Here is a 20698-nt window from a genome sequence, read left to right on the forward strand (position 1 = left end):
TTCAAAATGTCAGCTGAATATTGCTTGTGATCTTCATCACTCTCTTTTAGTCCTGTATTACCCCATTACCATTTCAGGTGTGGAAACTGAATTCCCCAAACATATACATGTACATTGTATTGATCCTGCTGCTGCTCCATAACAGCCAAGGCTATATGTGTGTGTGTGTGTGTATATATGTATATATATCTCACGCACACATTTTCTTTTTACAACAGCTCTTTAGGATGACAGCTACTAGCCAGTGTCAATTTTAACCCAGGTCTCCCTAGCCTGTTCTAACACAGGAGCCACTAGAACACACTGGCTCATAAATATTTTTTCAAAGCTTTATTTTTTAAACAAGGAATTAACTCTGTGTTCATGTTGCAAGTCCTCTGGCCCTCTTCTTTTTGCTTCTGCTTTCAGTCTCATTTAGATGAACTTTGAATCATATTTGCGTAAAGACATCCAGTTTAAGGAAGAGGCGACTGAATAAACGAAACATAGCTATTGTGTTCAGACATAACTTTCAAACATTACAGATGGTTTGCTCTGTATTTGAGTTTTTTGGTAAGTGATTGTTTTTGAAGTTGTATATTGCCTCTGAGGCTCTTTCAGGGAGAAGGGTAATTCATACATATTTAAATAAATAAATATTGTGTGTTCAAACATTGTGTCTTCCCTAGTTGCCAGTGCATAATAGTTCAGCATGCACACAACATTGGATAGATATTTCTCTTCATTTCTAAAGCTCTCCACCTCCACCATTTGATTGTAGTCTAGATCTAGTGCATCTATGGAATATCCAGATATATGAGTTTGGTGTAGAAACGCACTGGTAAAAACGAAACAGTCCTAACCTAGCGCTGCATTAAAATTTCTTACGGTCTAAGTGAGACAAGTTGGTAAACAGCTCTTGTAACATTATAAAGCCTGCCAAGATCTTTTGAGCCACAGACATAATGAAGGTCAGATTCCACACTTGCTTTGTTCATCTCCTTGACCTTGATGATGCCATGCAGTGATCTCATTTGTTGGCAGTGAGAGACTACAACTTCCAGGCAATAGAATTTAGAATAACACAACAAATTATTGTAAGGATCTTAAGGAATTCAGTAGAAACTAAATAAAAGAAACACTGATAGACATAATGTATAAAATATGGAGAGCAGGATTTGATGCATACAGGCATATACATAATACATAGGAAATCAAATCCAGTAGCAAAAGGGTTGTCATGTCATCTGTGACGATTACAGGGGGAATGTTCCAACACCACACCTCCTTAGTTAGCCCCCCTGCCACCACCTCCCCCATCTGCTGGCCACCTCCCCCATCACCTTCTCCAGCTCACCTGCAGCGACCTCTGTCACTACCACCATTTTGCCCGCCTCCTCCCCAAAAAGTTTCCCGGGGGCAGCCCAGTGGTGCTTGTCAATGGCACTTGGCTCCACTCTGCAGTTGCCTCCCACCATCTTAAGATTACCCTCAAATAGCAGCGGCGGCTGGAGCAGCAGCCAAGTGCCGACTATCACTGCTCCCTTTTAAAAGTGCCACTGCTCCCCCCCCCCCGCTGCAAGTGAGGGCGTGAGAGCAGGGTTGGCACGCTCAGGGATGCCTAAGCAGATCCGGGGGAGCAGCCTTTTGGAGCTGTGCAAGTGCTGTACAGGCAGATCCACACAATGTACCTGCAATGGCCCCTAGATGATCACAGTACACTTGAGTACATGCAGCCCCTTTCTGCCCACCCCCACCCCACCCCCATGTATGCACAAATGACAGAAGTGTTGCTGCCTGCCTTTACATAGACAATATTGTAAAAAAAAAAAAAAATGGGGTGGGGGGAGAAACAGACTTCGGAAGTTCCGCAAGTACTGTAGATTGTATATACAAGTGGCTGAGGTAGGGAGAGGAGGCAGGCAAAGTGAAAAAGAGAGGCAACCAAAGCTGAAATACAATCATTCTGCAGCTGCAAATGAAAGCCTCTCTTTGCGCACATCCACATAGCTTCATGCGGAGACAGGGAGGAGGCGCTATACCAGAGGGGGTGGACAGTGAGTGGACTATGCTGCTGACACCTGGAAACATCCCACCAGGCTCCACACACCAGCATAAATGTAGGGATGGGTGGATTCCCTACCTGTCATTCTGCAGGGGAATCTGCCCATGGGGGGAGGCAATCTGTCCCTCCCCCCGGAATCCTTCCAGGCCGGCTCCGCTCCACGACCATCCTGCGGGGAGCCGGCCGCCTGCTCTACATCACTGCCGAATGCCATTTACGGCTGCATTTAGGCTAATCTACCAGCTTTACGGCCGCAAATGGCGCCCACTACACCATTTGCATCTGGAGACTGACTTACAGCGATACGGCACGGCAATGGCTGCCAGCCATATCGACATTCAGCAGTGACGCGGAGCAGGCGGCCGGCTCCGCAGGATCAACGGTGAGACAGATCCAACCCAGACAGATTCTGGGGGGAGGCGGAGGTGAGTGCTCCATTCCGCCACGGACTCTGGGAGTCCGTGACAGAATTCTCTGCCATCCCTACATAAATGGTAGGTAGCTGTACATAGCATTATGCAGCAAAGGTAAAATGGCTGTGTAGAAAACGCATCAAAATCCTGCACACAATCCGGAAGCAAAAGCAGTAGCAGGTTTTTTAGCAGGTTATTTAGCCTCTTCTAGAAAAGCCTTCTCTCTCCCCTCTGGCTCAAGCCTCATGTAGAAGACATACTCTTTTTTCCTCTTGCCCTATTAACCCCTTCATCTTCATTCCTTGAAACAAAACAGTTGAACATATTAAACTTTTACCTCACAGAAAGTCAGTTTCTTCATATACCCCAAGGCACTTTGTTGTTTCTGTTGCAGCAGACGAATGCAGCTGGCCCTCCGGAATCAATTACGACACTGGTGAACTTACAGTTACTTATCCATTTTCTGCAACACAGTTGTGGTGCATCCAGATGTAAAAATCACTCAGCTGTAGATAGGGATGAATAACTTGCTCTTTGGATCCAGATGCAAAACATATTTATTCAACTAATGCTGCTTCTCAGTCCAATACCATCCATGTATTAATCATCTACATCCACTGAAGTCAAGAAAATAATTCACTAAAATTCCCATCATGCAGGAAATTAAAAAAAAAAAAATTGTTTTATTGTGGAACATAGCATTGTGTGCATTTAGCTAGAATGTTTGCTTTGATTCTAGTAAAGAAATTCAAACTTGAAAGAAAGGGGTGGGACCATAATGAGCAAATGTAAAATAGTTTAAAAGTGAGATGGAACAACCAAGAGTTGAAAAGAAAGTGATGCAGGGTACTTCTAATTTCACTATCTTATTACTTATTTGGAGATATTAGCCCATCATAATCCGCTTCCCTTGTAATAGTCCACCTACAGTTGCCAGCTTGAACCCATGAGGTCTTTTCAAGAAAAGGAAAAAATGTTTTAAAAATTACTTAATTCAATGGAAAATTGATGGTTGAATGACCCAGGAAATGTGCTTCAAAGAGGTAAGGAATGGTTTTAGAAAACAATACTGCCGCTAAAAAGCATATCCAAGCCAAAAGAGCAGCTGCTACAAAACAGGATTTTGTACAGCATCCGGACAGCTATTTGATTGAGCCATGTTTTTAAGCCCTAATTGATATGAAATGTTCCCATATGCCATGGCCTCTAAATTGTGATTCAACAAACATGTATGGCTTAAATAGCCACCAATTGCTATTCAAGCAAAAACACCAGCAAAGGAAGATCAACCTGGCCTGAACTGCATTTAAATACCTGCTTATAGTTCACCACCTTGTTCTGGCTTTGAAAAACTGATCTCCCTCCTCTTCCTTTTTTCTCCACACCCATTCCCTTGTGTGTCTTGTGATTTTAGTTTGTAAACCTGATGGCAGGACCTGTCTGTTTTAATGATGTGTGCCACTTTGGGAGACGATAGTTGTCTGAAAAGAGGAGGGGAAATGCAGTAAGTAAGGGAAGGAAGGAAGGAAGGAAGGAAGGAAGGAAGGAAGGAAGGAAGGAAGGAAAGATAAAAATGTGTGGCTTACAGTCAGGGCATACTAAAGATCTGACCAACCATACATCTAGCTCCTAAAGCCAATGTTCTCAGTTCTCACTTTGGGGGGCTGGGTATCACTTCCAACTCATATAATTCTAGTGTTTACTTTCTTAAAAGCTATTTAGTTTGATAAGGCAAGGTACATGTTGGTTTTAATTTCTGTGAACCACCCAGAGGGCTTCGGCTATTGGGCGGTATAGAAATGAAATGAATAAATAAATAAAAATACACAGAAACTTTGCCAATAGCCAGTCTGTTTGTGAGGGCACTTTTAACAAACAACAATAAATGCTGTTTCTTTTAGTCACAAACAGACCACAATGTAAACAGTTTGGCATTTATTCCCTCTTTTTCTCTAATAAGTGCACAACGGGCCTGCATTGATCAATTAAAAGGAAGCATTTCACCAATTTTAACAAACCAGAATCTCTTGCAATTTGAATACCATAACAAATCCATTTTTAATCCAACATGAGTTTTACAAAGGAGAAACTAAAGATCGCACAGTATATATAAGGCATCAGAGGAAACAGAAGGCACAGAGATGCCAAGTGACTTTCTGATAGCATTGTTCAGTCGTTCAGTTGTGTCCGACTCTTTGTGACCCCATGGACCATAACACGCCAGGCCTTCCTGTCCTGCGCTCTCTTTCGGAGCGTGCTCAAGTTCATATTCATTGCATCGGTGGTGCTATCTAGCCATCTCATCCTCTGCCGTCCCCTTCTCCTTTTGCCTTCAGTCTTTCCCAGCATCAGGGTCTTTTCCAGAGAGTTTTCTCTTCGCATTAGGTGGCCAAAATATTTCAGCTTCAGCTTCAGTATCTGTCCTTCCAATGAGCAGTCAGGGTTGATTTCCTTTAGGATTGACTGATTTGACCTCCTTGCAGTCCAGGGGACTCGTAAGAGTCTTCTCCAGCACCACAGTTCGAAAGCATCAATTCTTCGGTGCTCAGCCTTCCTTATAGTCCAGTTCTCACAGCCATACATTACTACTGGGAAAACCATAGCTTTGATTAGACGGACCTTTGTCAGCAAGGTGATGTCTCTGCTTCTTACTATGCTGTCTAGGTTTGCCATAGCTTTCCTCCCAAGGAGCAAGTGTCTTTTAATTTCATGGCTACAGTCACCGTCTGCGGTCATCTTGGAACCCAAGAAAGTAAAATCTGTCACAGCTTCCATTTCTTCCCCTTCTATATGCCAGGAAGTGATGGGGCCAGATGCCATGATCTTCGTTTTTTTAATGTTGAGTTTCAAACCAGCTTTTGCCCTCTCCTCTTTCACCCTCAACAAGAGGCTCTTTAGATCCTCTTCGCTTTCTGCCATTAGGGTGGTATCGTCTGCATATCGGAGGTTGTTGATAATTCTCCCGGCAATCTTAATTCTGACCTGTAATTCATCCAACCCAGCGTTTCTCATGATGTACTCTGCATATAAGTTAAATAAGCAGGGTGACAATATGCAGCCTTGTCATACTCCTTTCCCAATTTTGAACCAATCGGTTGTTCCATGTCTGATTCTTACTGTTGCTTCTTGACCCTCGTACAGGTTTCTCAGGAGACAGGTAAGAAGGGAAATGGGGAATACAATCAGAATTCCTGGATGCTATTGCCAAGTAGAAAAACTGGGGTGAGGTTGATGTATGGTAGACATCATCCAGGACTTGAGGTGACAAAGACCTGGGAGGGAGTAAGAGTAGTAAGGGACAGAAGTGTGGGGAATATTGCAACCTCATCTGCAAGTTACTGGAAGTGGGCAGTGTTGCAGTTAGTTAATTCATAAAAATTTTGACCACAGCTAGGCTCAGGATCTCTATAGCCTCCAATGTGGTTTCCTGTGATTTCTTCCTTTTGCTCCTGCCCTTCCTTCCTGCTGCCTGGCAAGAGCGGAGGCTCTTAGAGGAGCAGCCATGAGTAGGTGCTGTTTTGAAAGAGTTTGTTAAAAATATGGTGGTACTTTGGCAGAGCAGAGTACACTGGAGGATTTTTCTACTGATCACCAGAATTAAATAAAGGTCTGGTCATCATTGGCAACCATATCTGAAGACCCCTGGTCAAGTTATACATGTGCGTAAATATTTACAGACACAGATTAAAGAGCATTCTTCAGAATGCCCAAAATTGGTGTGCATGATATGCACGCTCATCTAGATAAGACTCCAACAAGCCTTACTGAATTTGTCAAGTCCATGCTAATTCCCCCAAATGAATGGCACTGCAGTTGGTGGACAGGGGAAGCATGACAGCAGAATCTGAACATCAAGTTCAGGATTAATATTTGTAGATGTCAAGATTGGGATTGTCATGTAACCTATTGCTACTGCCATTCTCTTGCACGCCCTGCTGTGAGGAAGCCAGACATTCACAGCCTACAATCAGTAGCATAGGAGGCATTTCCAAATGCAGTCACATGCAGTCTGTAAGCGATCCCCATGTAATTCCACCCACTTTAGGTTGAAGATGAATGTACTGGTTGGGCTTAGATTCATAGGGTTCTTACAAATGTACACCTTAGACCATGAAAAGCAAGCCTTGAAAGTAATTTAGAAAATAGGGTTTCTTTTATTTATTTAGCAACCAAATACAAAAGAACATTGTAAAGATACAACATTTGCACAAGTAAGTTCGAAGTATTTTAAGTTTGCCTCTAGTGACAGATTTGGCTTAAATGTTAGTGTTTATGAATTGTTATGTGTGGCTCCAATAATCATTTTGGACTGCATAAAACACAATCCAGATGGCATACAGAAAGCAAAACAAGATCCAACTTCATGGAACTCAAAATCACACAAAACAAAAATATTTAAGAGAATTAAATAGTAATTTTAATATTGCTTCAGGAGTGATGACCTGAATTTAAAGTGTAGCACAATATATAGAAAACTAAGTATACATTTGAGGGAGAGAGACTGAAATTAAGTTGGCAGCACTTATCCATATAAACAGATGCTCTAAAAAGAAGTGCCGTCGACTTTAATTACAATTATTTTTAAACAAAATTATTTAAATAGCATATTAGGCCTTCCCCTTGTGTCAGATCTATTGAACTGTAATTTTACATTGACATTTTCCCGTTTTTAAGATGTAATCATATTACCTTCTCCACCATGCTGTGGCATGGAGCCAATTAGGACAGCTACAGTCCAAAAAGAAAATGATTTCTTGCACAGAATTACCAGAAACATCTAAATCAAATTAAAACAGATGTCTTTCCCTATTATAAATACTCATGTAACCTTTATCATAGTAAAGGGCATATTGGACAAGTAATTCCAGTATTCCACTTTTGAGAGCTACTGCCTTCATGGTAGCTTTAGCAACCAGAATTCACACAGAAGTCATCTTTATATAAGGCAGCCCAGCTGAGAACCTGGGCAAAACCTGCATGTTCCCTGGCAAACATAGTGGGTTCACATGATATATGAACTGGTCCACAGACTTTACAGAAGTATGTCAAGGATACACATATAATAAATAAACATGTCTCAATTATGATGCAACTAATTTCCCTACAATAAAATATCTCAGCCCCTTTCCCATCCATAAAGTGTCAAGGATGTTTCACACATAATCTGTATTAATTATATACCTGGTACTGAGACCCCGAGTTTTTACTGGCTACAGAATTCTGTTCTTTTCTTTGGTGCCAGGGACAGATTAAACTCACTTTGGTTCAGGGAGACTGTCACCTTGACAATTCCAAAGTGAAGTGGTAAAAAAACTGAGTCTCCATTTCCAATATCTTCTAAAATCATTTCAAGTAGCCCTAGTCACAAAATTTTATTTGCAGATTAATTGTTGAAGTGACTAAACAGCCTTTATTAGTAAACAGTCTTTTCTATATATAGCTGAGAATGATCCATCTTTCTATTCTGTTTAATGAACAGAATGTGTGTAGTTCAAAGAGATGTGTTCCAATGAAAGCTAAGCAATTGGGACTTGTCCCATTAATATAATTTCTCTCTCTTTTTAAGTCATTGGCACATTAGCAATTCCTCAGTACCTTAAGATTTACAAAAACTGCATTTAAAAATCAAATTCTAAAGGTTAAGCATGTTACATTGTTTTTGTGACAATATATGAATAAATATTTACAAATTACTTCTTTTTTTTTTTAAATGACCAACATATTGTCATACAATAGTGGGATTATAATAATCAAAAGTTACCTATTAGGAGAATCCCTAGTAAACTTCCCCTCTATAAACTTATCAAAATAAATGGGAGTAAAATAAAACATATGCTTTTGCTCAATTCTCACTTATGCAGGAACAGTTTGTGGTGGAATATACTTTACCTGGCTTAGGTATGTGTATTTTAACCTTCCCTGCACAGTTTAATAGCAGTTCCTACAAAAGGTCCCAAAAGATCTGTGAAGCCAAAAATCTCATAAGAGTTTAAAAAAACCCTTCACTTTTCTAAGTTTATAACAAGCAATAGAAAAAGGTGATTTAAATTTAGAAATTTTGTACACCAAGTGTTTCCAGAGTGTTTTGTACTAATATATTCATCTAAGCCCCACTCCAGCAGTACCAATGACGAAGGATTTTAGTGCCCAAAGTGACACTAAAAATGTACTTTAGTCTGAAATGTACCAGTTGGAATGTCATTGATACAAAAAGAGAAACCAGAAGACATTTTAAAATTGAAGGTACATTCTATCCTTTTTTTTTTTCCTTTCCATTTGCCGTACTGGGAAATGCCAAAACCGATTTAAGAATCTCTGGCAAAAAGTGCCAAAGTTCTAGGACCCTTATTCATAATAATACCACTCTAAAACATGGTTAAGAATTTCTCTGACTGCTTTACAATAACATAAAAATGTAAAAACGATGTTACATTGCTTTATACTGAACCAAACTAATAGTCCATCTACTGCAATAGTGTCTACTCTAACCCTTCCCAAGATGCTTCAACTGGAGACATCAGGGACAGTAGTTCAAAGCATGTGCCGGACCCCTGGTGATCTATGACCTCTCCTTTAAACTATGGTCTTCCCCTACCCTCACACAATCCCTACCATAAAGTACTATTTTAAGGAAAGAAGTGCTGGAAATGAAGCATCACATCCACTGGGGTACATCCAGGGGAATGATGAAAAGGTAGGTGTGGGTTAAGCAGTATATTTCTTCAACAAAATTTTGCTTGGCTTCAGCAACTCCTAGCAATATTCCTTTTGTGATCAGAAACGCAATCCATTTTCATGGGATTGTCACCTTGACCTCTTGCCCATGTTAATTTAGAAAAATAAATATGCATAGTAAGTACCCAAAGAATACTGTTTTGCAAAGATTTCAAGTGAGCATTTCAAATTAAATGCTATATCAGGCTAAAAGCTTCACTACAGTACAATTTTGAACCCATCTTCATTTTGAAAGGCATTTGTATGACTGCCAAACAACATCTTTATATATCCAAGCTTCTGATTATTCAGTGCTTCTACTTAGCAGACATGTTATATATCCCATGCCACGTATATGGCTGTATATTTTCTGTCTCCAAATGGTTGACACTATGCTTTAATAAACTTGACTGATTCTCATTAAAATCGTCCTTGCATTGCATCCCCTATGGCTCCCCACACATCAAAGACAAATTCATCTGGAAATGCAAAGTCTCCTAAAGCTTCATCAAGTGCAACTGCAAACTCATCTGGGTTGTTCTTGCCTTTTCCAGCTTCTACCATTGTTGCAGCTAAAAACAAGAAAAAAGAGATACATTTTCAGAAGCACCAATACGTTATGTAGCGGCTATTAAGATACTTGTATTTGGCCTATTGTAATATTAAGCATCTGTATATTTGATGGAAAATGTAGATAAAAAATTATGGGGAAACATTCATAAAGTCCCTAATGATAGCACAAGTTCTAGTAAAGGCCAAACTAAATGTTCATCTGATCACACACAGCGTAGCTACGCGTGATAGTTTTTTATTATTCTTGAGTAAGTGCACATGGCCCCAAATCAGATTGGGATCATGCACTTGAGGAAGGGGAGTTTAACCTACACCCATTTTTGTCTTTTAATTCCACCCCTCCCCCCACTGTTTGTGAGAGGAGGGTGAGTTAAAAAAAGAAAAAAGTCTCCATTGGAGTCAATGAAGACTTTTTCTTTTTTATAATGTCCTCTGCGTGGGGGTGAAATTTCAGGGCAAAAAACAAGTGGGGGGAAGGTTTAACCTCCCCCCTCCAGGACCACCATGGTCCTGACCCAAATACATGCTCATTCAAAAGTTAAACTTTCATGCAAGGCTACACTATGCATGATTAGACAGACATTAATCTGGTCCTGAAACTCCATAGAACATCTCTAAGGCCAGGCTTTCCCAAGACATGGCAGGTGACTCCCTGCATTCAAGTGGGAAGGCCAGAGAACACTGAAATCATTTTCAAAAAACCTTAAAACTACAGTTGCTCAATATTCATACAATCCCACAAATTTGGTGGGGCCCTACTTTTGGTTCTGGTTGAAAAGGCTTTTTACATTTAAGTAACTGAGAAACACACACAGACAAATTGTGTTGGATCCAGACTTGCACTCAACAGAGTTCCACTCATGCTGGAGAAAAGGGGCAAAGCATTAATTTTTGCCAACTCCTTCTTCTCTGTACCCTTAAAAGCTGCTCCAGGGGGTTGAAGGACCCTCTGGAACAATGTGAGAGGTGGCACTGGGAGGTGAACAGGGAATCTGTGAAAATTCCTGCTAGTGAAAGGGCAACTCTGCATCCAAGTCATTGTGTGTTTCAGTTAGTGCTGTACCGAAAACTGCTCCCTATTTTCAGAAACTTTTTCTCTCCCTGAGAAAGAGACATTGTTTTTTCTGCCTCTTTTGCAGGGAGGGGGAGAATTTTGAAGAATTTTCTCCTTCGGGAGGGGAACAGCTTTTCCACCTGCTTTTTTTAACTACAGGTGATTCATGAGGAGTCTTCTTCCAATTTTTTTTTTAACACACCCTGCACTTGCAGGAGCCCAGGACTCTTCCCCGGCCCAGCAGTTCTTCCTGAATGCCTATAGGAGAGGGAGAGGTAACATGGTCTCCTGGGAGATCAGAAAGAACTGCCAACCTGGAGAAGAGTCCTGGGCTCCTGCAAGTGCAGCGGTGTTTAAAAAAAAAATTAAAAATAGAAAGAAGACCCCTTAAGAATTGCCTACATTTAAAAAGGTACGTGGAAACCCTGTCCTCCTCCCCAAGGAAAACATTCTCCAAAGTTCCCACCTCTCCCAGCCTGTTTTGCCAGAGTTTTCAATTTGCCCCCAGCCCACCTCCACAAAATTCTGAAAATGGAAGAATTGAATTTTTCAGCACAGTAGTTTCATTTGGTGTAAGAACACTCTTTCAGTGAGTGGAAGATTTTGCTGAAGCTCTGTCCAAGACCGTTTTTTATGGCTCACTAAACTTTTATGCTACAGTCTGCATCTTCGTTATGCACCATGTTTCTCATACTGTAACATAAATGTCTACTAGCACAGCACTACAAAAGATGTTCCACTAGCCCTTGGACAAGAGTTCATAGACCAGCACTAATACATTTTCTCCTTCTGCTCATGGTGGTTCAGATCCAAGCCAATGTGTGCAAAAGAAAATGACCTATGCACTAAATAAGGAAGTTATATCTGATATTCAAATATCACTTGAAAACATTCTTAGAATAAAACATTTTTGCTTCAAACATATTACATTTGTCAGTTTGAATTTGCAAACATATGAATAAACTTTTCGAAAAAGTTCTTCCCTATAACTGTCAGAGCTCTGGTTATTGTTTTTATTGTACAAATTATGCTTCTTATTAAGACACTTTTCTAAACACATTTATTATATTGTAGTCCTCACATTTTTATAATACCGAAGGTTGACTTCAGGAAGTGCTATGTTGATATTCAATGGTCAAGTACTGTCCTCTGGTGGTCACCAACAAGAACTGCCATATAATGTTATGAACAGCTATTGCACACTAAAGGTGCAATCCTATGCATGTTTAGACAGGAAAAAAGTCCTGTAACTCCCAGCATTCCCCAGCCAGCCCAGCTGGCTGGGGAATGCTGGGAGTTGTACGACTTTTCCCTGTCTAAACATGCATAGGATTGCGTCTTAAATGTTTGTGTTTAAATGTGCATTTTCTAATAAAAATGTATGTAACTGCTCCAAATGCAATTGTACACACAAATACAGGATTATAGGTTCACTTAATGAGAGTAGGAGCTTGTTTTTTTATTTCAATACATGGGAGGAAAACCTCCTCCTACATTTAGCCTGCTTATATGAATAGTGTAACATCAAAGGAAAGAATTTTCATAAGACTTGTTATTTAAAAAATGGTTTTCCCTCTAGAAAAACTTCATAAAGTGATTGTAATGTTTAAAAATCATTTCTCCCTACCTGTTCACCAAAACAAACGCAGCATCTTGGTGCTACTACCAAACATCAGTTATGTTGACATGAGTATATAAATATTGCATGCATTTATGCTTGAGATAAATACTTTTTATAGCCTCCATGTGGGAGCTGTATAACTTAAATAAGCCACGTTCTAGCACAATGCTAAATCCTTTAACTGGACGTTTCATTGGTTCCAATGAGATCGACTTCCAAGCAAAGTGTGTTTAGTTTGCAGTCTTGACGAGAAACATCCAAGCAAAGTGTTCCTCCCAAAACAGGCACCTTTTGAAAAAACAACTCAATAATAATATTCAGAAGCTTTAGCAGAAAGTTACATAATTCCAGCTACGGAATTATTTCGGTAGTCTGAGGAATTAGGTTTCTTATAGCCCTTGTACCTTTAAAATTTATTTCCCAGTAAGCTACCTGCTCATGGTTCAAATAAAGATGCCATTGATTTTAATCATTTTACAGCCACTTAAAAGCCAATGTAATATCCAAAATATATGCATGATTTGATTCACACTTGATCTTTATACAACTCTTTTTACAAGCAACTGGAATATTAAGGAGTTATATCACTCATTTCTTAGTTGTATTTTATAGTTCTAGGCGTAAAAATTACTTTGTAGAAACTGATGTTATGGAAGTAGATTAATGAGCTACAGTAGCTAAGAATAAAGCCATTTTCTGAACAGAGCACAATGGAAATGGGACAATATTAATTTTTTGTCTGTTGAAGCTAATCTAACATAAATAATAAAAAAGAAATTCCTAACCAAACAGTAATTGGAATTATCGTAATGAATCAATTTTTCATATTTCATTCCAATGGGTGATTGATCACATCTGCAATTATGGTATGACAGTCTACAATACCTGACAAAAAAACATTACACTAAGAGATTTGTGAGATAGACAGACAGACAGACAGACAGACAGACAGACAGATGACAGATAGACAGACAATATATGCGAGTTAAGAGCTGTTGGACATAACAAAATATGTTAATTTTGCTGCCTTGCTTTTTATCCTCATTTGTGCAAAGATGACTGACTGGTTCCACACAACAAATTAACCCACACTCAGTGCTTGAGTGTGGGTTGTTGTTGAACCATGGGTTGTTTGTTGAACCATAGGTTAGCGTGTTGTCTGAACCCAGGACATTTTCCACAGGGTGGCTTGTTAACCATGCAGTGATGCTTATTTTTCTCAAACAAGCCACCTTGAGAACCCATGGTTTGTTGTTGGGTTGTTCAGGGTGATTGACAAGCCACCCTGCAGAAAATGTCCTGGGTTCAGACAACATACTAACCCACAGTTCAACAAACTACCCACGGTACAACAACAACCCACACTCAATCACTGAATGTGGGTTAATGGGCAGCATTAGGTATCCTTGCACATAATGCCCTCACATTAGGTATGCTTGCACATATCCACCATCCATATTCTCAGTACAGGCAGCTCTACCTGCATCAATCCACTACTGCAGGGGAAGAGACCCAGGTTCAGCATGCAATTCCATACTCACTTACCTGGGAATAAGCCTCATTGTACTCAGCAGGGCTCACTTCTGGGTAGACATGCACAATACTGTGCTGATACTCTGACCAACTCCCAAACAGGAGGATTGTGTTTTCAAAGCTAATCATGCTAACCATCAGTTAAAGATGTATGTTGTTGTTGTTCAGTTGTTAAGTCATGTCCGACTCTTCGTGACCCCATGGACTATAGCAAGCCAGGCCTTCCTGTCCTCTGCTCTCTCCCGGAATATGCTCAAGTTCATATTCATTGCATCGGTGATGCTATCTAGCCATCTCTTCCTCTGCCGTCCCCTTCTCCTTTTGCCTTCAATCTTTCCCAGCATCAGGGTCTTTTCCAGTGACTTTTCTCTTCACATTACGTGGCCAAAATATTTGAGCTTCAGCTTCAGTATCTGTCCTTCCAATGAGCACTCCGGGTTGATTTCCTTTAGGATGGACTGATTTGACCTTCTTGCAGTCCAGGGGACTCGTAAGAGTCTTCTCCAGCACCACAGTTCGAAAGCATCGATTCTTCGGCGCTCAGCCTTCCTTATAGTCCAGCTCTCACAGCCATACGTTACTACTGGGAAAACCATAGCTTTGATCATGCGGACCTTTGTCGGCAAGGTGATGTCTCTGCTTCTTACTACGCTGTCTAGGTTTGCCATAGCTTTCCTCCCAAGGAGCAAGCATCTTTTAATTTCATGGCTACAGTCACCGTCTGCGGTGATCTTGGAGCCCATGAAAATAAAATCTGTCACTGCTTCCATTTCTTCCCCTTCTATATGCCAGGAAGTGATGGGGCCAGATGCCATGATCACAGTTTTTTAATGTTGAGTTTCAAACCAGCTTTTGCACTCTCCACTTTCACCCTCAACAAAAGGCTCTTTAGATCTTCTTCGCTTTCTGCCATTAGGGTGGTATCGTCTGTGTATCTGAGGTTGTTGATAATTCTCCCGGCAATCTTAATCCCGACCTGTGATTCATCCAACCCGGCGTTTCTCATGATGTACTCTGCATATAAGTTAAATAAGCAGGGCAACAATATGCAGCCTTGTCGTACTCCTTTCCCAATTTTGAACCAATCGGTTGTTCCATGTCTGGTTCTTACTGTTGCTTCTTGACCCTCATACAAGTTTCTCAGGAGACAGGTAAGGTGGTCTGATACTCCCATCTCTTTAAGAATTTGCCAGTTTGTTGTGATCCACACAATCAAAGGCTTTAGCGTAGTCAATGAAGCAGAATAGACGTTTTTCTGGAATTCTCTTGCTTTTTCCATGATGCAGCGAATGTTGGCGATTTGATCTCTAGTTCCTCTGTCTCTTCGAAACCCAGCTTGTACTTCCGGTAGTTCTCGGTTCACATACTGCTGAAGCCTAGCTTGTAGGATTTTGAGTATCACCTTGCTGGCATGTGAAATGGTGCAATTGTACAGTAGTTTGAACACTCTTTGGCGTTGCCTTTCTTTGGAATTGGAATGTAAACTGACCTTTTCCAGTCTTGTGGCCACTGTTGAGTGTTCCCAATGTGTTGGCATATTGAGTGCAGCACTTTAACAGCATCATCTTGTAGGATTTTAAATAGCTCAGCTGGAATACTGTCATCTCCGCTAGCTTTGTTGTTAGTAATGCTTCCTAAGGCCCACTTGACTTCACTCTCTAGGATGTCCTGCTCAAGTTCCGTGACCGCACTATCATGGCTATCAGGGACATTCAGATCTTTCCTGTATAGTTCTTCTATGTATTCTTTCCACCTCTTCTTAATCTCATCTGCTTCTGTTAGGTCCCTGCCTTCTTTGTCCTTTATCATGGCCATCTTTGCACAAAACGTTCCCTTTATATCTCCAATTTTCATGAAGAGATCTCTAGTCTTTCCCATTCTGTTGTTTTCCTCCATTTCTTTGCATTGTTCATTTAAGAAGGCCTTCTTGTCTCTCCTTGCTATTCTCTGGAACTCTGCATTCAGTTGGACATATCTTCCCCTTTCTCCCTTGCTTTTCGCTTCCCTTCTTTCCTCAGCTACTTGTAAAGCCTCCTCAGACAGCCACTTTGCATTCTTGCATTTCTTTTTCTTTGGGATGGATTTCGTTGCTGCCTCCTGAACAATGTTACGGACCTCCGTCCATAGTTCCTCAGGCACTCTGTCTATCAGGTCTAATCCCTTAAATCTATTCCTCACTTCCACTGTATATTCATAAGGAATATGATTTAGGTCATACCTGAATGGTTTAGTGGTTTTCCCGACGTTCTTCAATTTAAGCCGAAATTTTCCAAGAAGCAGCTCATGATCTGAGCCACAGTCAGCTCCAGGTCTTGTTTTTACTGACTGTATAGAGCTTCTCCCTCTTTGGCTGCAAAGGACATAATCAATTTGATTTCGATATTGACCATCTGGTGATGTCCATGTGTAGAGCCGCCTCTTGTGCTGTTGGAAAAGAGTGTTTGCTATGATCAGCGTGTTCTCTCGGCAAAACTCTATTAGCCTTTGTCCTGCTTCATTTTGTACACCAAGGCCATGCTTGCCTGTTATCCCGGTGATTTCTTGACTTCCTACTTTGGCATTCCAATATCCTATGATGAAAAGGACATCTCTTTTTTGTGTTAGTTCCAGAAGGTGTTGTAGGTCTTCATAGAACCGATCAACCTCAGCTTCTTCGGCCTCAGTGGTTGGGGCATAGACTTGAATTACTGTGATGTTGAATGGTTTGCCTTGGATTCGTACTGAGATCATTCTATCATTTTTGAGATTGTACCCTAGTACTGCTTTTCCTACCCTTTTACTGACTATGAGTGCTACTCCATTTCTTCTAAGGGATTCTTGCTAGGGATGTACGAAAGTCACTTACCTTTTCGCAGCTTGGCTTTGCGGTGGGGGGGAGGCGCTTCGCTTCTCCCCCCGAAGTTCAGGCGAGAGGGTGAGGCATCCCGCCTCGCCTGGCTGAAATTCAGGCCGGGGGGGGAGGCGCCCTGCCTCACCCGGCTGAAATTCAGGCCGGGGAGAAGCGCCCCGTCTCCCCAGCCACGAAACAAAAAGTGAAAAAAAAAACCAAAAACCCCGTGATAGGCTACGTGACGATTAACGTAGCCTATCACGGCTGACTTTGGAAATCTACCCGTGATAGGCTACGTTAATCGTTACATAGCCTATCTTGGGGTTTTTTGTTTTTTTTACTTTATTTTGTAATGGCGGCGGCGGCAGCCGGTCGGAAGACCGGCCGCTGCCCCCGCCGCCGCCGAACCGCTCCCGGGACCCGCCGCCAAGAGGGACATTCGCAGGAGGTAAGTCCCATCCGGGGGGGGGGCGGGGGGCGGAGAATTTCACCGCCAATTTCGGGGGGCCGAATGAGCTGGCATTCGGCCTCACCAAGATTCATGGAGAAATTCTCAGAAATTCTCCGCCATCCCTAATTTGGCCCACAGTAGTAGATATAATGGTCACCTGAATTAAATTTGCCCATGGCTGTCCATTGTAGTTCGTTGATTCCCAAGTTGTCGATGTTCAATCTTGCCATCTAATGTTTGACCACCTCCAGCTTACCTGGATTCATTGATCTTACATTCCAGGTTCCTAAACAATATTGTTCTTTACAGCATCGGATTTTCTTTTCACCACCAGACACATCCACAGCTGAGTGTTCTTTCGGCTTTGGCCCAGCCACTTCACTCTTTCTGGCGCTACTTGGAAATACCCTCTGCTCTTCCCCAGTAGTGTATTGGACACCTTCCGACCTGAGGGGCTCATCTTCCGGCATCATATCTTTTAGCCTTGTGATACGTTCCATGGGGTTTTCTTGGCAAGAATACTGGAGTGGGTTGCCATTTCCTTCTCCAGTGGACCACATTTTGTCAGAACTCTCCGCCATGACCTGTCCGTCTTGGGTGGCCCTGCACGGCATAGCTTATGGCTTCTCTGAGTTATGCAAGCCCCTTTGCCACAAGGCAGTGATCCATGATAAAGATGTATACATGGTACCTAATCCAGCGCAGACTGCCATGCATGCAGCCCTGGGTGCTAAATGCAGGTTTCAACACCATGCATCACCACTCTTTTTTGTCCTAGGAACAAAATCAGCATAAGGATCTGCACATGAAAGGAGTCTTTCACATGCTAATCCCCTTGCAGGTTTGGAGGACTTATATTCAATTGCTTAGAATGGTACTTGTTTTGGAGAAAGAGCTGTAAGTTGAGCTTAAGATTCCTACAGTCATATTTTTATGTGGTTACTGGATTTCTAGCCCACCACATTCCAATGGTTCTGGGACTATCATTATATCCTTGGTATAACACACACAAAACTAAAAGTAAAAACTGAACATGTGTTAGAATTTCATTCCTCAACCACACTATCCCAGCTGCCAAAAAAAGGCATTCTACACCACTTCCAGGAGATGCCCAGACTCTGGTTTTGGCAGATCTTCAGTGGAACTAGAAATTAAACTTAGTTACATAAATGCTCACCTAGTTCAAGGTCTCTTATTCCCATGTACATTTCAAGAAGGTCATCCACTTTTTTAGTAGCTTTTTCTTCAATATCTGAAGGCTGTATCGAAACAAAGAAACACACATTTAAAAAACTCTGAACCAAAACTTGAGTAATACAAAATAGATTAAATTAGAATGTTTACAAATTTAATGTTTTCAATTTAATCTATTTGCAACAACTTAATTTAACAGTGCAATCCTATACATGGAATGCAATCCTATATGCACCTCACAAGGGCTGGGAAGAATGTGTTTGGCCACTGCATGAAGAACTTCATCAGAAGGGCTTTAAACTGAATCCTATAGGGGAGAGAGACGTAAAGTTGGGGGTAACAATGGACGAAGGCTCATGCACTACAACAGAGAGAACAGTTCTAATAGCGCCCAATAATAGTCTTCACAAACTTGTGAAGAAAGCCTGAGTATAAAGCACATGGTCTTCGATGTCTATATACTAATGCCCAAAGTATAGGAAACAAACAGAACGAACTTGAACTCTTAATACGGGAGGGAAATTATGACTTGATAGGTGTAATTGAAACTTGGTGGGATACCCCATGACTGGAATATGGCAATTGAAAGATATAACGTGTTCAAAAAGAACAGAAGAAACAGAAAGGGAGGTGGAGTTGAACTATATGTTAAAAATACATATCTCCGCACAGAAATACAGGAGGAAGAGCTTAGTAGCCCCATCAAGAGCATCTGGGTTAAAATAAATGGAGCAAATAATAAAAGGAACATGGTGGAGCTACTACCAGCCACCTAATCAAGGAGAAGACGAGGATGAAACTTTTGAAAAACAAATTGCCATTGTTTTAAGGAAGCATGATGTAGTAGTAATGGGGGACTTCAATTTCCCCGATATCTGTTGGGAGACAAATTCTGCAAAACATGGCCCCTCCAAGAAATTTCTGATTTGTGTTGCTGATAACTTCCTCCTACAGAAAGTGGAGGAAGTAACTAGAGGATCAGCCATCCTTGACTTGATCCTAACCTACAGAGATGACTTACTGGATAAAGTAGCAGTTATGAGAACTCTGGGGGAAAGTGACCATGTTATACTTGAGTTCTTGGTTTTAAAGGAAGCAAAAGCTGAGTGCAGCTAAACACATACCCTGGATTTTAGGAAAGCCAATTTAATAATCTCAAAACAATGATCAGTAAAGTCCCATGGCAAGCGACTCTAATGAGAAAAGGAGTCCAAGATGGGTGGGAGTTTTTAAAAAAGGAAATTCTAAAGGCACAATTACAAACAATTCAAACAAGAAAAAAAGGTGGAAAACAACAGAAGAAGCCGATGTGGCTTCACAAAAAGCTAAGAGATGAGCTGAAAACAAAAAAGGGCATGTATAGGAAGTGGAAGAAAGGCCAAGCTACAAAAGAAGAGTACAGGCAGGTAGCATTGAATTGCAGGGATGGAAGGCTAAAGCTGAGAACGAGCTGAGGTTAGCGAGGGATGCTAAAAGCAACAAAAAGGCTTTCTTCAGATACGTCCATAGTAAAAGACAGAGGAAAGAAATGGTGGTTCAACTATTAAATAAGGATGGCAAAATGATAACAGATGACAAAGAAAAGGCAGAAGTGCTCAATTCCTACTTGGGCTCAGTCTTCTCCCGAAAGAGGGTCTATGACCCCCCCTGGCAACGGTGAAGTACAGGTTGAAAGGGCAGGATTGCAGCTTGGGATCAATAGGCATATGGTCAAGGAACACCTAATTACTTTGAATGAGTTCAAATCTCCAGGACCAGATGAACTACATCCTAGAGTAATAAAGGAGCCGGCGAAAGAACTCTCAGAACCACTGTCTATTATCTTTGAGAAATCATGGAGGATGGCGAAGTGCCTAGATGACTGGAGGAGGACTAATGTTGTCCCTATCTTCAAAAAGGAGGAACCTGGGAACTATAGACCAGTCAGTCTGACATCAATCCCTGGGAAAATTCTGGAGCAGATCATAAAGCAAACAATCTGTAAGCCCCTTGAAAACAATGCAATGATTACTCAAAGCCAACATGGATTTCTCAAGAGCAAATCATGCCAGACGAATCTGACCTCATTTTTTGATCAGGTAACCTCCCTTGTGGACTGTGGGAATGCTGTAGACATAATATACCTCGACTTCAACAAAGCCTTCGACAAAGTGCCCCATGATATCCTGATGAGCAAATTAGCTAAAAGTGGGCCAGATGAAACAGCTATCAGGTGGATCTACAGTTGGCTACAGAATCGGACTCAAAGAGTGCTTATCAATGGGATCTCCT

General features: G+C 41.3%; 1 protein-coding gene across 2 annotated transcripts in view; it reads right to left on the reverse strand.

Moving 5' to 3' along the window:
• Positions 1-6589: 6589 nt before the first annotated feature.
• Positions 6590-20698, reverse strand: part of GIPC2 (GIPC PDZ domain containing family member 2) — a 42909-nt gene continuing 28800 nt past the window's right edge. The window contains exons 5-6 of one of the 2 annotated variants that reach the window (XM_084852145.1): positions 18411-18492; positions 6590-9743 (exon numbers count right to left, since the gene is read on the reverse strand). In XM_084852145.1, the coding sequence (XP_084708271.1) occupies positions 9592-9743; positions 18411-18492 (234 nt within the window). In that variant the 3' untranslated portion in view covers positions 6590-9591. Of the gene's footprint in view, positions 9744-12425; positions 12708-18410; positions 18493-20698 lie in introns of those variants that run through there. The other variant, XM_084852147.1, reaches the window with a different exon arrangement.

Source organism: Heloderma suspectum, chromosome 4, assembly GCF_057233095.1.
Source record: "Heloderma suspectum isolate Gila_16-S chromosome 4, 16-S_ref, whole genome shotgun sequence".
Taxonomy (NCBI): domain Eukaryota; kingdom Metazoa; phylum Chordata; class Lepidosauria; order Squamata; family Helodermatidae; genus Heloderma; species Heloderma suspectum.